The 16,730-nt window shown below is 56.4% G+C and overlaps 5 protein-coding genes across 5 annotated transcripts; 2 read left to right on the top strand and 3 right to left on the bottom strand.

The window, feature by feature from the left end:
- Positions 1-1,854: 1,854 nt before the first annotated feature.
- Positions 1,855-2,565, bottom strand: PHYSODRAFT_331966 (hypothetical protein; the record flags this gene model as incomplete). Its single annotated transcript, XM_009528872.1, has 1 exon — positions 1,855-2,565. The coding sequence occupies one exon, from the start codon at positions 2,563-2,565 to the stop codon at positions 1,855-1,857; it is 711 nt and encodes a 236-aa protein (XP_009527167.1).
- An 897-nt stretch (positions 2,566-3,462) lies between these two features.
- On the top strand, positions 3,463-3,951 carry PHYSODRAFT_498997 (hypothetical protein; the record flags this gene model as incomplete). Its single annotated transcript, XM_009528871.1, has 1 exon — positions 3,463-3,951. The coding sequence occupies one exon, from the start codon at positions 3,463-3,465 to the stop codon at positions 3,949-3,951; it is 489 nt and encodes a 162-aa protein (XP_009527166.1).
- A 742-nt stretch (positions 3,952-4,693) lies between these two features.
- Positions 4,694-5,893, bottom strand: PHYSODRAFT_405007 (hypothetical protein; the record flags this gene model as incomplete). Its single annotated transcript, XM_009528870.1, has 1 exon — positions 4,694-5,893. A coding segment is annotated over one exon (1,200 nt), but the record flags the coding sequence as incomplete, so codon positions are not given.
- A 1,214-nt stretch (positions 5,894-7,107) lies between these two features.
- On the bottom strand, positions 7,108-10,210 carry PHYSODRAFT_315106 (hypothetical protein; the record flags this gene model as incomplete). Its single annotated transcript, XM_009528869.1, has 5 exons — positions 7,108-7,360; positions 7,424-9,177; positions 9,326-9,329; positions 9,430-9,875; positions 9,932-10,210. The coding sequence occupies 5 exons, from the start codon at positions 10,208-10,210 to the stop codon at positions 7,108-7,110; spliced, it is 2,736 nt and encodes a 911-aa protein (XP_009527164.1).
- A 349-nt stretch (positions 10,211-10,559) lies between these two features.
- PHYSODRAFT_502202 (hypothetical protein) lies at positions 10,560-15,925 on the top strand (the record flags this gene model as incomplete). Its single annotated transcript, XM_009528868.1, has 4 exons — positions 10,560-10,990; positions 13,985-14,287; positions 14,893-15,187; positions 15,356-15,925. The coding sequence occupies 4 exons, from the start codon at positions 10,560-10,562 to the stop codon at positions 15,923-15,925; spliced, it is 1,599 nt and encodes a 532-aa protein (XP_009527163.1).
- Positions 15,926-16,730: the final 805 nt, after the last annotated feature.

The following is a 16,730-nucleotide window of genomic DNA, read 5'->3' as shown; positions in this document are numbered from 1 at the left end:
TCGGCCTGAGGGTGACAGTGGAGGGAGGGTGGGCAAGAAAGCCAAGGCAAGCAGACGCAAGCCAGTCCGCGTGATCATAGCATCGGCACCTTTATGAGGTCAGATCGCGTAACGCTCAGCCGACCAAATATTTTTCCGTTCCGTCCTCATGTAGAGCCCGGAGGCTATACGATTTCGCAGGAGATGGCCACGGTTCGACAGGTACGTACCTCCCGCGCAGTGCCATGGTATGCAAGCTACTTTTGAGCGATAACCTTGTCGTTCGCAACAATTGCAGCAGAACTGCTGGTCTTAGTGACAGTGTCACTGTGACGCCCGAGAGCTGCCAGTTTCTAGCAGTGATGATTTAGGACCATGGCTATCCCCTGCGGACTGCTGCACCACGATCGACTCTACCCCAGGCCGCCGCCCCGTGGAAAATATCTTTGGCCGAGTGCAGATTTCCAGCCGAGCATGCTTTTGCCTGTTTCCGGCTATATCTGTCTGCTTGCCAGATGAGTCGTTGGTGGTTGGTTGTGGTTCAGAAATTGGTGCATAATCTCTTCGATAGAGTGTCGGTTTCGCAACTAAGCGTGCGTTCTAGAAGCTCTCAGACCTCCCCCAGTTCGCTGACGAACTGGAGGGGGTCGTAGTACTTGCTTCGGCGAATGTTGCTGCGCCTACTTTATTTTGTTGTTGTATAGGAAAACAACATTAAAATCTGTGCCTCTGGCTTGGCACTCGCTTACGATATGCCCCACAACGCGTTTGGCTGCAGCTCTGACCAATTTTCCACTCAAAAACAGCTTCTCGATCTCTGATAGCGACCTCGACTCGACCGCGTGCGATGATTTTTTTTATCAAGAAACGCCACGGAAACCGACTTTCTAGAAGCTCGCCGAGCTTCGCGTCTTGTTATCACAGCGGCTTTTGGTCTCACAAGCGAGCTGGCTGCGCCGTAAACGGCGCAGCACTCAAGTAGCAGGTTTTATTGCAGTGATAGGGGCACAGAAGTAACAGTGAAGTAACATCTGAAAAGCACTACTCGTAGGGATAGAGCCCGGTTTTCCCCTACGAATCGGCCCGTAATGCACACGTAGTGCACAACGAAAATATTTTCGTGCGAGCGCCTACTGCGTTGACGGATGCTGGAAACAGGTACACATACTCCTACAGAACGTATATAGGTACTAGTTATGTATACAGCGGAATTTCTTCCTTGGTAAGGCGCTTGCAACACTCTCACGGTTGCTATAGTCTCAAGGCAAAGTGGCAGAGTACTCCAAACGGAGGTCTCATCGTCGTGCAGGTCATCAAGCAGGTTCTCGCAATAGTAGGATGGCACCTCTACTATGAGGTAAAGGCAGCTGCATTGACTGTTCTGGAGCAACTCCTATGCATTTCTGCAATACCGTTGGGGAAGCGAAAACAAATGCAAGCTACAGGCGTCCCCGGGCTAGTCCCGGCTGTATATTTTAATGTACCTCGCACAGGAAGTACAACAAGTTCTCAAGATTTGCGCGCTACTTCTGCAAGCATATTGATTTAGATGAGTGTACAGCGAGACCTACTGCGACAAGTGGCACGTTGCGGGAATACCTCCAGTATTCTTGAGCTAAGCTTTTAGTAAGTCAGTACATACTCATTTACATATGTATCCCGGCTCGTACAAGGTTTGCCTGCGTCTACTAAATACTCATTATCTCTCATGCGCTGCCAGTGGCGAGCATGCAATATCCAGTCGAGCCGCAACGAAGGGAGGGTGGTTGAGCACTTGGTCAAGCGCAATACGCCTGCATGGGTCCACCTGAAGCATCTTTTCCAAGAGCGAGATTGTGTCTCTCGAGATACGATGTGCGTGGCCCCACACCTCGATCACAGCACCGACGCCGTGGGTGACAACAGCTCCAAACGCACTTTCGGACGGAGAAGCAGCGGCGATCCCGTCAGCATGATGAACCACATGATCCCCAGCGACCACACGTCGGCCAAGGTGGGGTCGTACCGCTCCCCCGCGACGATCTCCGGCGCCATGTAGTACTCCTTGCCCACTTGGCCAGCCTCGCACATCGATCGAGCGCTCGTCGACAGCCCGAAATCCGTGATCTTGCAGGCCCCGCGACTCAGCAGCACGTTCTCGAGCGACAGGTCCCGATGCGCGACGCCGAGTGTCGAGTGCAGGTAGTTGACGCCTTCCAGTACTTGGCGCATCAACGGCAGCACCTCATGTTCTTCCAGGAGGGACGATACGCTCATCCTTGCCGCCACGAGTGAGTGCAGATCGCCGTCTCCGCAGAGTTCGTTGACGAGGTAGAGTCTCCTGTCGTGAGTGAAGTGGAAGAGCGGCTGCACCACGTTGCGGTGGCCCCCGTTGGCCATGATGAGCTCCGCCACGCGCTGCTCCTGCAGTGGGTTGTCGATCTCCCGCGTCGCACGCGCTCGGACGCGGGCTTCGGCCGCTCGCGTGAGCGAGATGCACTTGACCGCGACCGGTTCGTCGTCGCCGGGAAGCTCGCACTCGAGCACCTCACCGTAGAGCGCGTCGCCGAGGCGTCGACGTACGCGGAAGAGCGGGGGAGGATTCATGCTGTTTTGCTGCTTGGACCGCGGTCGGGCTCGCAGGGTGGCGGTCGGGGGCAAGAAGATTTATGGGCGGGGCCGCGAGAACCAGCGGAGAGAGCGCAGCGGCTCCCCCATCGCCCACAAGGCCTTGCTTGCCCAAGCTTTGCTTGCATCTCTAGCGCAAGATTTCACCGGCCAGTTGGACAACTCGATATCCTTTCACGGTGCCCCCCCCCCGGGCCAGGGCCTGGCTGCGTACATGGTCGCTCAGCTTCATCGGGCAGAGCATTCGAACAACAATGAGTAGCTGGATCTGCTATCTCTTTAGAGGAAAGACTCACGAGGTTACTCCCTACAGTGATCTCTCGAAGACTTCATGCATGCTACAGGTCTCCGAGAGTTTGTACCGTGCATGGTACCCGTCGTCGGTTTCTGCTTCAGCCAGGCATAGCTGATTCGTACTTTTCTCTCTCCGCTGGGATAAAAGAGAAAGTGCCGAGCGAGTCGAAGAGCACTTATAAGCTTCGCGGAATAAGGCAATGCGCCAACGCGACTTGCTCTGACACGTTCAATCGTGCAGCCGTTCATTAACTGAAGCCACGACCACGCAGTTCAGTTCACTCCTCTCGGTCCATCGTTCTTTCGACAGAAGGCTTCTGGAGTGGCGACCGAAACTGCTACATGCACATGTAGCTAGCAACGACCACGAGCGGCACGAGTGCGCCGCAACCAAACCTCAGCCTGAGGAGCACCACTGGCGACGGGAAATCCTTGCGCCGTAGGTGGCGGGCGACTCCGGCACGCAAGTTGAAGCGGTCGTCGGCCACCACACCAATTTTACGTATCCTCATCACCCCCCTAAGTACGACACTCTTATCCATCATCTTCCTCCTCTGCGCCACACACGAAGACACACACACGATGGCCCTGGTCCGACGACTCGCGCGCTCCTCGCGCGCCGCGCAGGCGTGGCAGCTCCCGGCAAGCGCCTCGAGCGCCGCCTCCGCGCGCGACACGCCCGTGCAGTCCCCGAATCTGGCGGCGCGCGCGTTCCACGCGTCGGCGCAGCGCGAGAACACGGTGCTGGTGGCGGGGCTGGGCGTGGCCGGCGCGGCGCTGGGCGCCAAGTACGCGCTGCAGGTGTGGGAGGCGTACAAGAACCGGCCCAAGAGCGAGAAGGCCGCCAGCTCGTGGAAGTACCGCAACTTCTACGACGGGCCCTTCGAGGAGAAGATGACGCGGCGCGAGGCCGCGCTCATCCTGGGTGTGCGCGAGAGCGCGTCCGAGGAGCGCATCCGCAACGCGCACCGCAAGCTGCTGATCCTCAACCACCCGGACACGGGCGGCTCCACGTTCCTGGCCACCAAGATCAACCAGGCCAAGGAGATGCTGCTGGGCGGCGGCAAGTAGACGCCAAGCGAGACCCTACCGTAGAGAGAGAGAGGGTAGTAGGCGTAGAAGGCTAACAAGGTCTCTCCCCCTTTTGATTGATTTCCACGCAGGTTCTCGTCGTCTTTATTTGTGCCTTGTTACACTGTCTGTCTGTCTAGGAGATGGAGCTGGGCAGTGGCGCGACGGCGGCGGGGAAGGAGGCGGTTCTACTTGGGGTGGGGGTCGCGGTGGAGGAGCGCAGGCATGCCGTCTGCTGGTGTAATTCGGCCAGTCTGGCGGCGTGGCGGAAGATGAACGGGATCTTGGTCGCGAGCTGGGCCACGAGCGCCGCGAAGCTGCGGTCGAACTCGGACTGCAGCGGAGAAACTTCCTCCAGCAGATAGACGGAGGTTGAATCTGGTGGGCGAGCTGCTGGAGCTGCGGTGGAGTGAGTGACGGCCATTGCCATTGATGGTGGGGAGCTAAATGGCGGCAGGAAGCTCTCGGACGGCGCGTTGGGGCTGGACAGGTCCTTGGACTCCAAGTGGTGCTGAGGAAACAGCTCGGGCGTCGCGTGCTGACTGCCGCTGCTGGGCTGAGCTGCGCCTCGGAAGGCGTCGCGGCTGATCTTGAGGCACTTCCAGCAGAGGTCTGCAAACTCGACGAGCAGGTTCGCCAGCTCGTGGCGTCTCCGCGCGCTGTCGCTGTCGTTCATGGCTCGGCCTTCAGCATCCACGAGCTGCAGCTGCGCAGGATCAGCGGCAAGGAACGAGTCGAGCACCTCGGGGATGCCTCCGTGCACGTGCGTGTCCACGCTGCCCTTGAGCACGAGCGTGAGCGTCTTCAGGTCCGTCTTGCCGACTCTTCCCTTGTCGATCTCAGCTTGGAGCAGGGCGCAGCGCTTCTGGATGTCGTCCATGGAGTTGTCAATGGGGCAGCGGACTTCCTCGTGACGCAGACGCACTCGCTGCCTGCTCAGTCGGCACGGGAACGCGCGTGCCACCGACAGGAACGTGAGTCGCTTCATCTGCTCGGACGTCTTGCCGTAGGACGACGCGCTGCCCAGCGTGAAGGGCACCGCAAACTTGAACGCCACGCGCCAGTGATGACTGCGGGGCTCCGCCATTTTGAGCCGCGCGAGCTCCTCGGGAAGTGCCTCCTCCACCGTGGTGACTCGCAAGTAAATGACGTTGGGGTTGCTGTCACTTCCCGTCAGAGGCTTCGGCTCTGGAACGACGTCGACGCGCTCACACTGCGGGTACTTGGCGCGGAGCATGGTCTTCATCTCGCCTACGAACTCCCCGAGCGACGTGAACTTGCTCCGCTTGTAGATGAACTCGTCTTTGGCGATCAACGTCGGCACGCAACCGCCGGCGAAGCGGACGCGGTAGAAGGAGAAGCTCGAGCTGTTGTGCTGACTGTCGTCCCTGTCGGCGAGGCGGCGGACCAACGCGCCCATGTACTCGGTCGTCTCCTGGTATTCATTGAAGCGCCGCTGCTGCTTGAGCGCCACCAGCAGCAACTCACTGATGGCCAGCTCCTTCTCGATCCAGTCCGCTCGGTTCGCGTACCTGCGCGCTTCGAACAGCTCGCGTACGACCCACTGCTGCAAGCGACCGAAGTGCGAGCTGTCTGAACCGTGTCCAAGACCCGCGCGCTGCACGTACTCGATGCTTGCCACTTTACAACAAGCGGCTTCGGCGAGCTGCTCGCGACGCTCGTGAAGACGCAGCAGCGCGTTCAGCCAGATCAACTTCTCTTGGAGAAGCCAATGTGGCGAGATGTCGTCGACGACGCGGTCGATACCCTCTTCAATCTCTTCGAAGTCGTGCGCGCCGTCGGGGTTCTCGTACGCGCCTTGCCAGCGCTCGAACGCGTGCACCTTGGTGGTAAGGTCGTTGAGCAGCTCAATGAACAGCGCGTGGAAGCTGAACGGGAGCGACAAGATGTTGTCTCGTGACGTGGCGGCAAAAGTTCGCATCTCATCCAGCAAGTCTCTCAATGCGGCAGTGGAGATCTGCAACGACGCGTCTGGTGTGCCTGAAAGCGGGAAAAAGACCGACGTCAGCACCTTGAGTATCGGCCCCTTCACGAGCTGAAAGCTCCCTGTTTGCTCGTAGCAGACGGCTAGAAGCTGGCTCAGCAGCATCGCGGCATGGCTTCGCACTTGGAATCTTGTTGCTGTAGCTGCGATCGATACCAGCAGTTGGATCCGGCGCTGGTCATGCACAGCCGGGAGTCCAGGGATTCGGGTCGCGAACAAAGCCGCCGAGAAGCGCCAGACGAACGCCTGCAAGTACCGCAGCAGAGTGACCACGAAGCTTGAGGTGGCATTGGCGTTGAAGTCGTCGTTCTGCTGCTCCTGGTCTGTGGCTCCGTCTTGCTCTAACTCACCAGCTAGACCTTTAATGCTGCTCGCCCGTTGCAGGAGCTGAAACAACAACTCGGTGAGGTAGCCCAGAAGAGCGAGTGCCTGGTTCGTGGAGACACCGTGGAGCGAGTCGTTATTATCTGAGCTGAAGCGAGGCGTGCACGCGACTTCGACCAGCCGAAGAACACCTTCGTACTCGTCCACAGCGGTCTGAATAGCTCGGAATGCTGTGGTTGCTACTGCTTGCTGTAGAGCGGCAATCTCTTCGTCATACTTCCCGTCAACTCCACCGTCCTGTCCTGGGTTAGTCGGTGGCGCTTTCTCCTCTACCCCGACTGTAGGCGCGCTACGTCGCTGTTGGATGCTGCTGTGCTGTTTGCTCCAGTTTCGCGGAAGGGATCTGTGCAGTGGGCTACCATCCGTTGCGTTTCGGACTGTGTCACCGGGACTAGTGTTGGTGTCGATAGGATTGGGCTTCGCACTGAGCATCGTTGGCGAATCCAAGGCGCCCCGGGATCGACGATGAAAGTTGTGGCGTTGAATCTCCTCCAACCGATGAAGCTTTGATTGAGCTTCAGAAACAATTTCAGTCGATGCGAGAAGCCGACTTCGAAGCGGTTCATCACTCGTCGTCTCTGGTCCAACAAGGAATATCTCGAGCATACGCTGCATGCACGCAAGGTTGGCGTGCACCCTGCCTTCGTCGTACAGCGAGCTCTTTGCAGTTAGAGAACTTTCATCGGAGGCATCACTGTTGTTGTCGGCGGCTGTATTCGTTTCCGGAGAACATGGCGATATCTGTCACGTGTATTTGGAGTCCAAGGTTAGTAAATCTGCTGACGGCATCTCAGTTCAAACAGCGAGTAACTTACCACGCGATGGTAGAAGCTCAATGCCTCAGTAAAGCTCAGCTGCTCGGAGCTTCCGTTGGTGAGCTGGAAGAACAACGGCAGATGCAAGCTTGACACGCTGCTGAGAAGGTGGCCGACACAACCCACCAACTCTTTCTGGAGATCCAGTGCTGCTCTCGCAGGACTGAGTACGCCATTCAACGTGTTGGAGAGGTCATCGCCTACTCTGCTCGCGAGGAGTTTTCCTGGTGTCGTGAACTGTACGATGCTCGAAAGGAACGGGTAGTACAGAAGCGCGATTCTCTCTTGACGCTCTGGGCTTTGATACCAAGGGTTGTACGCTTGGACTGCAAACATCCAGCGCAGTAATCGCGCTGCCCAGACTCGAGTCGTATGCTCCGTTTGCTTGTCCACAATGAGCAGCAGCTTCACGAAGACAGCTTTGGCTAGCCAGGCTCGTCTTTTCGCGAGATTGCTGTCCTGAGCTGGCACGGCGCCGTTTATCGTGGGGAAAAACTCAAACGCCACCAGATTGGTGAGGAACGGGAACCACGTGTTGCTCAGACTCGCTGCGTCGCCCTGGACATTGATCCACTTGACGCAGCGGTCGATCACGCGAGCGGGTAACGCGTTCTTCACGATGAGAAAGATGCCGCGGCAGAAGAAGGCCACGCTCGAGTTGACATCTTTCTTTACGGTCAGATCTTTTGACGGGTCATCACGGGCGTACGCCATCAGTTGGATCAGCACCCGCTCAAGCACCACCTCGTCGTTCTTGGCCAGCAATATCGGCAGCGAGCTGTCCTCTGCATCAGGTGAGTCACGCTGGTCAAGCAAGGTCATTGCCATGGACTTCAAAATCAGCTGGAGGAGCACTTTCGAGTACGTTCGAGACATGGCCAGCGTGTCGGTGTTTTCCTCGATCGAGGTCTTGTTGTTTAGCACATTCAGCCACGTCTCGAGCAGCGCGCCGAAGACGGACTTGCGTTCACGTTTCACTGGCGACTTGGAGTCGATTGGATCATCGATTGATCTCTCGTCGAACACAATGTGGACGTACTGAAGCACTCGGCCGACCTCGTCACTTTTCGGTTTGCCCTGAGGATCACTCGTGATCTTCTTGATGACGGCGAGGAGTGTGCGGAACGCAGACCACCGGACGATTGAGGTGCCGTACCGCAAGTACCCAAGCACAAACTTGGCGATCATGAAGAAATAGTAGCGCAGATTTGACGCGTCACTCTGGACAAGACCCACCAGCCGCTTGACGATCGCGTCTTCGTTGGCTGCGGCGTCCTTGGAAGCGCCTGTTCTCCGGGTGCCGTGGAATGGACTCAGAAACTCTGCAATCGCACTATCCTGACTGTGGACCGAGGAAACAACGCGACTGCGACAGCTGAAGACGGTCTTCGTGTTGTCCACAACTGCGTCTCGCACGGCTCCGACGTATCCGGGGGATAGGGAGATAGCTCCTCCAGATGCCGACGGCTTTGACGACACTGGAGCAGGAGTGACGTTCACAGTATACCGGCCATCTTGGATGATCGTGCCGTCCTTCCTCGAGACAGGGAGAGCGGCGTACCCGATGAGCTCTTGCTGGGGCTGGTTGGGCTGGAGTTTCTTGCAGTGGACGTGGTAGAACGTGAACAGGATATGGTGCTCCGTCGTTAAGGATACTGGAAGGCAGATCTTGATCTCGTCCTCAAACTGCGGGTTCTTCTGGTGGTACCCGACGAGCGCATACGCGGACCGCCCAACCTGGTTGTTGGCTCGGTAAACCGCTCGTAGAACAGCATCCTCCGTCTCCTCCAGCCCACGCACAGTGTCGACTTCTCTCTGCAGCAGCTGAACTCGGATAGCGACGTTGCGGTACTGGCACTTCTCGATCTGGAGCGGGTACAGATACAGCGTGTTGACGTACGAGACTGCCACTGGCCCTGACGCCGCAATGCCAGACGCCGAGACGAAGGACGGCGGACACAACGGCTGAACTTCTCGACACTGGAGAATCTTGTCACCATTTTGCTGCTCGCTCGAGGCACCCTCTTGCTTACCACAAGTCTGCACGCTCTGCTCGGAGAATGGATCGAGGATTTCCAGTCGAACTGGAACTTTATCACGATTGTCTGACGCCTTGAACTTTGAGATCGACAGTTCCTCCGCCGAGACGTCCTCGATGTCGAACTCGCACGACGCTGGGACGACCTTCTCCCTGTTTCACGCAGCAGAATGACGGACATCAGCGTGATAAATGATACCACATTGGCTACAAGTTGGCCCTGGACGAATACTCACTTCAAAGTGCCTCGGATGGTGTCCAAAATCAGCGCCAGACGCTGCTCCTCGGGTATGCACGCGCGTTGTCTGTAGAGAGTCATCGACTGCTTCGCTCCTTTTACGAGGGGCATCGCCCCCCACGCCAGTGGCTGCTGGAATCGACCCAGGCGCATTCCACAGTCCACGGCCTTGTCCACCAGCTTCTGCTGCTCCGCAGGGGACGCAAACTTGTCAGGCGCGCAGTAGGGCGCAGTCGCGATATCGCCATCTCCGACCAGCACCTTGGAGACTTTCAGGACCAGGTACGGACTCTTCATCGGCAGCAGATACATGAGCGCCGCCGGGGGTATCGTGCAGTCCGTCTTGTCCAGCATGGGGCCAGGGATCCGGAAGCAGAACTCTTCAGTCACGCGGCAGCTCTGGGCAACGTCATACACCAACATCCTGCACACCAGCGGCTCAATCTGCAACACTTCAGTGAAAATCAACACGATACTTTTGGGTGAAGTATTCAACTAACCGTTCCGAGCGTGAAGCGAATCCGGGGGATGACCAGGAACGCTTGGGACTCTGGCACAGCCACGCGCGGTTCCAGGAAAGGTGGCATGCGGACCTCCGACGCAAAGGTCGGCTCTGGAGGAGAGTACTGCGGGTAGTAGCACTTCAGCAGCGATTCCTCCACTTCCTCCTCCTCCTCGCTGGAACTGGTAGGAACGGGGAGACGCAGAGCTCTCCACGGCCGTGAAAACTCCTGGAGAATGGGGGCTTCAGCCGGCGACGGAGGCAGCGGCAGCTCCATGGGGCGTCTCCATCGTCGTCTCGGCACCTCCACGAGCTGCAAAGTCCCGCCGGGGATGCCGAATCCAGACGCGTCTACTGTCCACTCGTCGTCGGTCGGACCTCCCGCCTCCATCGCTTGCTGCTGGTCGTCCAAGCTCGAGTGCGGAGATGGCTCCTTACTGGATCGGATCGGCCCGTCGACAGAAGAGAAGGACGCCACCTCCACGCCTACCATCAGCAGACCTTACGCAGTGCTGGTGACCTCTGACGACAAGAGATCTCTTAGCTAAATCCGTTTCATGGGATCCCCGAAGGTCCCAGCACCCTTTGCAGCAAAGAGTGATTGATTTACGTGGACGACAGCGGCAATGACTTTGACGGAGTTGGTGAGCGCTGAGGTGTTCAAGCTGTTGCAGCCGAAGCTTCCCGAGGGGATCAAGCAGCGCTCGATCCAGCTAACTAAACGCGACGAGAGCGATATCAAGGAGCACGTCATGAAGGACCTCCGAAGCCTCGTGCACCTGCTCGTAGACATCATTGGTAAAACCTACGACGAACTCCCGTACAAGGTCTATGGAGATGTGGCAAAGAAGACTGCAAAAAGTCTCTGCTTTGCTTTGAGTAAAAGAAACACTAGCGTCCGACTCCCCATGGAACTAAGTGAAACCCTGCTCGGAAGACTGGAGTGGGCATTCACCGAGACTGAATATCGTGGCACTGCACCCAAAAGGTTTCGAGCCTACATGAAGAGATGCTGGAAGGAATATCAGCTCCACCCCGACGACTATGAAGCCCCTCTGTGGCTATCACGCAGAGCTCCGGCTTCGGCAAGAGCCGACTGCTGCTGGAGCTGGCACGGGCGACGAGTGATGAAGACGGAGGGTCGATGGGGGTTCTCTACATATGCGCGCGGCTCGAGGAATCGACCGGGTATCCTAAGGCGACTCCCGAGCTAAAGGAATGGCTCTTTGACCGAGACTTGCTCGACTGTATGTCAATGAAACAACTTGAAGACAGACTCGCCGAGCCATTTCCCGCAGCATACGAACTGACCTTGACGTCCCACCGCAGCACAGGGCACCAGCAAGCACACACAGCACACACACCGACCATCTCGTGGCTATCTACATCTACGCGCAAAAGCATTGGAACATCGGTCGGATCAAGTGGTTGGAGCTGTTTAAACAGCCTCAACCGCTCGATAAGCATTTGGCAACAAGACTCGGGAAGTTAGAGAGAAGACTGAGCAGAAAACCTGAAGAGTGGTCGACAAAGTTAGAGAAATTGACAAAGGATGCCGCCACGTCCAAGCGGTTGGCGATTCTGGCCGTGGACGAAGCTGCAACGTTGATTTCGTCTCGAACGAATGGACTCAATCCGCTGCGCCTTCTTCAGCGAGCTCTGGTCAAGGCCAACTGCCGCATTGCGTCGGTGGATGCTCGCGCGAAAGGGTTCACGGGAGGAATTCTCGGGGTGTTGGTGGACACGAACCCTGAAGTGTACAAACTGGGGCGCGTCGACCACAAAGGCAACGCGTTCTTGCGGTACAGTTTTTCCAGGTATTCCAGTGTGGGCCGACAGTTCCTGTTCCCGCCATTCGTGCTCTCAGATACGATGGATGTCTTGTGGAACGCCGCAACAAGTGCAACAACAGCAGATGATGGGATCGCTGCATACAAGTCGATCCTTTCCCAGAGCAAAGACGAGAGGATGAAGCACCTCGTAACCATGGGTCGTCCCATGTGGGCTGGAATCTTTCACTCAAACGAAAGAGGCAACGGAACGGGTGACGTACTGAGACTCGCAGCGCGTAAGCTGCTCGTGGGATGCGACCCCGAAAACATCAACAGCTACAACGAAGCTACCATGTTCGGTGTCGCGTCCTTGTTGTGCCGTCTAGGCGTTCGTCCTCGGTCTTCGTCGCCATTAGCGTCGCGTGCCGTCAATAAGTTTATGGCCATTCTCGCGCATGTAAACTGCGCGAACGAGGGCTACGTGAGCAGCAGCGCGTCGGATCCAGTGTTGTCACTCGGTGCCGCGTACGTGTGGCATGCGCATAATTCAGTTCTCCGTCGGTTTATTCTCCCTCAGCTCAAGAAGCTGCTGCTGAACGAAGAAGTCGACGTTGGTGGTGCTCTTGAAACCGTGGTGGCTCGTGTCGTGTTGCTTCTGGCAGTGGACTGGTGCGTGCTGGAAGAGGAGAACAAAGGGATAATTGCAGCAGCGAAAGCGGGCGCAAAGTTCCAGTTAAATTACCGTACCTTCAGGGGTCGGTTCGTGAATGTAAGGTTGTTCATGGAGACGCTGGAGTCTACAAAGCACGGAGTGGAAATTCCTGTGAAGGAGAATGGCAGTCCGTTGGCCAAAGAGAAAACGCGAAAACAGTTTAAGAAATGGCGATCACAATGGAACGACTGGCAACTGGGCTTCTCGCACTTCGTGACGTTGGAACTTGAGCCGAGTGAGCACACGCTGTGGTTTTTGCTTGGGCGCTACGCCGCTGGAATTTTCACACACAACCAGCATGGGGTCTATGTGGTGATTCCGATGTTTCGGAAGTCACAGTCGGGGGTTGACGCATCACGTAAGACGATGAAGGGTGGGCCATTGGATGAGGAGGCGATGGAGGTGTCGATGGTCTTGATTCGAGTGGAGGATCGCAGTCACCGTGGCGAATATGACGCAGCCAAGTTGTCGCCTGCGTCTGTGTTTTCGCCAGACAATCCGTTGTATCGGAAGGCGTGTAGCCAGATGATTCGCGTCTGTATGCGCCTGCAAGAAGCCTCGGAAGAGTTCGTGTATGCGGAGCGCGTAGAACGCGACCTCCCCACGCAGTCGACTGTACCATTGGGAGCCAAGGTGGAGTGTCCAGGTACACCTAAGGCTTCTTCACTGTCGTGTGCATTTACGTACTGCGTTTGCCCCATTCCCAACCCGAAGATCGTAGACGCAGCCACGGGCAGGCAGTTGATGGATCTGATGTCATTGTTTGGCTACCCGGTGGACCTGATCGAGGGCGATTTAAGTCTGCGTAGAGAATTCGCGGACCGGGTCAGGCGAGAGAGCAGAATGCCGCCTTTGTCGAAACTAATGGGCGATGCTGAATTGAGGACGTGTGCGTTGTTGGCGTTGGTGCGAGCGCCAGAGCCCATTCAGGAGGAGCAAAGAATTGCTAAGCGAAGCGCACCAGAAGTCCCGTCATTCGATGTTAAAATCCGCCCGAAGAAGAAGAAGAGTAAAACCAAGTAGCGTCAAGGAAAGATGATTGGGATTTTTTTTACTGCGAGTGAAAGAACCAGCTACCTAGCTTCCATCAATCGAGACAATCTCTTAACCAGAAAAATTCCATTTCGACTTGAGGCATGTCGTTAAGCCTAACGGAGCTGGTAAGTGCGGAGGTCTTCGCGTTGCTGCAGCCTAGGTTTCCCGAGGCGAGCGAGCAGCGGGTTGTTCAAGTGGCGGAAGAAAGATATCTACTTGCGATAAAGGCCCCAACGCTTGTGGAGAGTGCGCTTCGGGGGGATATCTACAGCGTTTACAGTGAATTCTCGTGGCAGGATATACTGGACGTGACGCAGAAGGTGGCGCCAAAGATCGAGGCTGCTTTATTAAGTAAACTGAGCTCTCTTCTCTACTCATCGGAACTCGATCGTCTGTTCGAGCAGCTCGAGCGTGCGTTTATCCGAAGTGAGTATCGTGGCACCGCTCCTGCCAGGTTTCGAGCCTAGGTGGAGAGGTGCTGGAAGGAGTACCAGCGCTACCCTAACAAGTATACGGCGCCGATTGTGTCAAGGGTACAGAGCTCCGGCTTCGGCAAGAGTCGACTCGTACGTGAATTAGCACTGACTACGAGCAAAGAGGAGGAAGGATGCATGGGAGTACTCTACACATGTCGTCGTAAGGAAGGATCAACTGGCTACCCATTGGATACACCAACGCTGCAGCAATGGCTCTTCGGTGCGGACGAAGCTGCGCTGATCGACCGCCTGGTCACCATCTACATCTACGCACAGGAGCATTGGGACGATGGTCGAGATAAGTGGCTCAACCTGTTCACTCTACAGTCTCCAACGATAGAGCAGAACTTGAGCCTCGAGTTGAAAAAGCTGGAGCGTGAGCTGCGTGGAAGTCACAGAGGATGGCAGACAAAGTGCGAGGCATTCGCACAGGACAGCACCAAGTCCACGCGGTTGCTGCTCTTGACTGTGGACGAAGCTGGACTGTTGCTCCGCTCTAAGAACGAGCTGGGCTCCTTCCGTCTCCTTGGGCGGGCTCTAAGCACAGCAAACAACCGCACCGCCTCGTCAGTACTCGCTCAAAAGGGTTCACAGGAGGCATTTTTGGAGTGTTGCTTGATACCAACGCGAAGGTTGTCGACTTGGCAGCTCCGTCATCGTCCTCCCAGAACTCCTTCTACGGCCCTCAGTTGTCATTCCCACCGTTCGTGCTTTCCGACACGACGGACGTCTTCTGGCACGAGCACGATGCTTTATCTACGAATTCAACGACGAAAAGTGACGGCGAGATCGCTGCATACAGGGACGCCTTTTGGCAGAGCGATGGCGAGAACTGGGGTCATCTCGTGAAAATGGGGCGCCCTCTGTGGACAAGCATTTATGACACGACTGGTAACTCAGTAGACGTGCTGAGACTTGCAGCGCGCAAGCTGGTGCTGGGGTGCGACCCAGATGACATCGAAAGCTACAACAACGGTACCATGTTTGGTGTTGCGTCCATGCTGCCCCGATTGGGCGTGCGCCTTCGCGCTTCTTCGCCGCTGGCATCGCGTTTTGTTGCCGATTTCATGGCAGTTCTCGCGTATACCAATTGGCAAAATGACGGCCACGTGGTCAGTTATGCGTCGGACGCGGTGGTGTCACTTGGCGCCGCGTACGTATGGCACTCGGTGGAACCAGTATTCCGTAAGTGCATTCTACCGCAGCTCAAGAAGTTGCTGCTGAACAAAGACCTTGTCGCTGGTGGTGCTGGAGAGGTGGTGGCTCGTATCTTGTTGCTCTTAGCAATGGATGGTTGTGTGATGAAGGAGGAGAACAAGTCATATTCCACGGTTGTCATAAGCCACCACACGTTCCGGGGTCAGTTCATAAATGTGGGCTTGTTCATGGAGATGCTGACTGGCGGGGCGGAAATTCATGTAACGAAGGAGGACAACGCAGTTGCTCGAAAGAAAATACGAGAAGAATTTGAGAAATGGCGATCGCAATGGAGCGACTGGCAACTGGGCTTCTCCCACTTCGTGTCGCTGGAACTGGAGCCGAACGAGGACACGCTGTGGTTTTTGCTTGGGCGCTACGCCGCTGGCATTTTCCCGTGCAAACAGAATGGGGTCTATCTGGTGATTCCGATGTTCCGGAAGTCGAAGCTGAGAGAGAAGGCATTGCATCAAGCGAACTATGAGTCGGCGGATGAGGATGCGATGGGAGTGTCGATGATCTTGATTCGAGTGGCCGATGACGATAACGACGCTAAGCTCGATGAGCGGACCGCAACCGAGTTGTCGCCTGCGTATGTGTTTTCTCCTGAAAACCCGCTGCATCAGAAGTCGTGCAACCAAGTGATACGCGTCTGTATGGGTCTGCAAGAATCCCCGGGAGAATTTGTTTATGCCGATCGTTTACAACGATTGCGCGTGTTGCAGATGCACCAACGCAAAGTGCGCTCTCGTATGCGTTTACGTACTTCACTCGCCCCATTTCTAACGCAAAAATCGTAGACGCAACCACGGCGATGCAACTGATGGGTCTGGTGTCGTTGTCCGGGCACTCGATGGACCTGGTGGAAGGTGATTTGAGTCTGCGCAGGCAATCGGAGCTACCGGTAATTCGAGGCGAGGTAAGGATGCCGCGTCTGTCTTAAGGTGATGGGCGACGACGAATTGAAGGCGTGTGCGTCGCTGGCGTTGGTGCGTGCACCGGGGTCCATTCCACTGCAGGGGATCGCAAAGAGAAGCGCACCAAAAGCCGATACTACTGCTTCACCTGCTATGAAGAAGCGAAAAGCGCATGAGAGTGAGTGAGTGAGTGAGTGAGTGAATGTTTGCTTCAACATTGACATGACTTCCTGGATTACTTAATCGAGAGTGAATATTAACTTCAACTTTACTGCTGACCCAAACTAAGCAAAAGCCAACCCGAGATCGGCGCGAGTGGTGAGCGCACCGGCCCTGGAACCAGACCACGTGGCTGCTCTACTGTCATGAAGTGTTCACAAGCAGCACTCTCTACCCGATATTCATCTATCGGCCTACTTTTTTGCCAACCAAAGGGTCATTCCGGGAAGACATAAAAGTTGAAGCTGTCGCGCTACCGGAGCTTGACGAGACGAGTCCGTGCCTAGAAATCGCGAGTGAAGGTCAACTTCAACTTCTTTGATGTGATTGCGCACGGCGCGGCAAACTGTAGTTCTTGTGCATGACGCCGGCGGACAACAGCGCCGACGCCTTGGCCCCCGGCAGTATCGCGGTCACGGGCCACATCGAGTCGCTGGAGGAACTCGACTATTACGCCGACGTCCCAGGG

Source organism: Phytophthora sojae (genome assembly GCF_000149755.1).
Source record: "Phytophthora sojae unplaced genomic scaffold PHYSOscaffold_4, whole genome shotgun sequence".
NCBI classification, from domain to species: domain Eukaryota; phylum Oomycota; class Peronosporomycetes; order Peronosporales; family Peronosporaceae; genus Phytophthora; species Phytophthora sojae.
The sequence above is the reverse complement of the archived record's forward strand: the minus strand, read 5'-3'. Positions and strand labels throughout refer to the sequence as shown.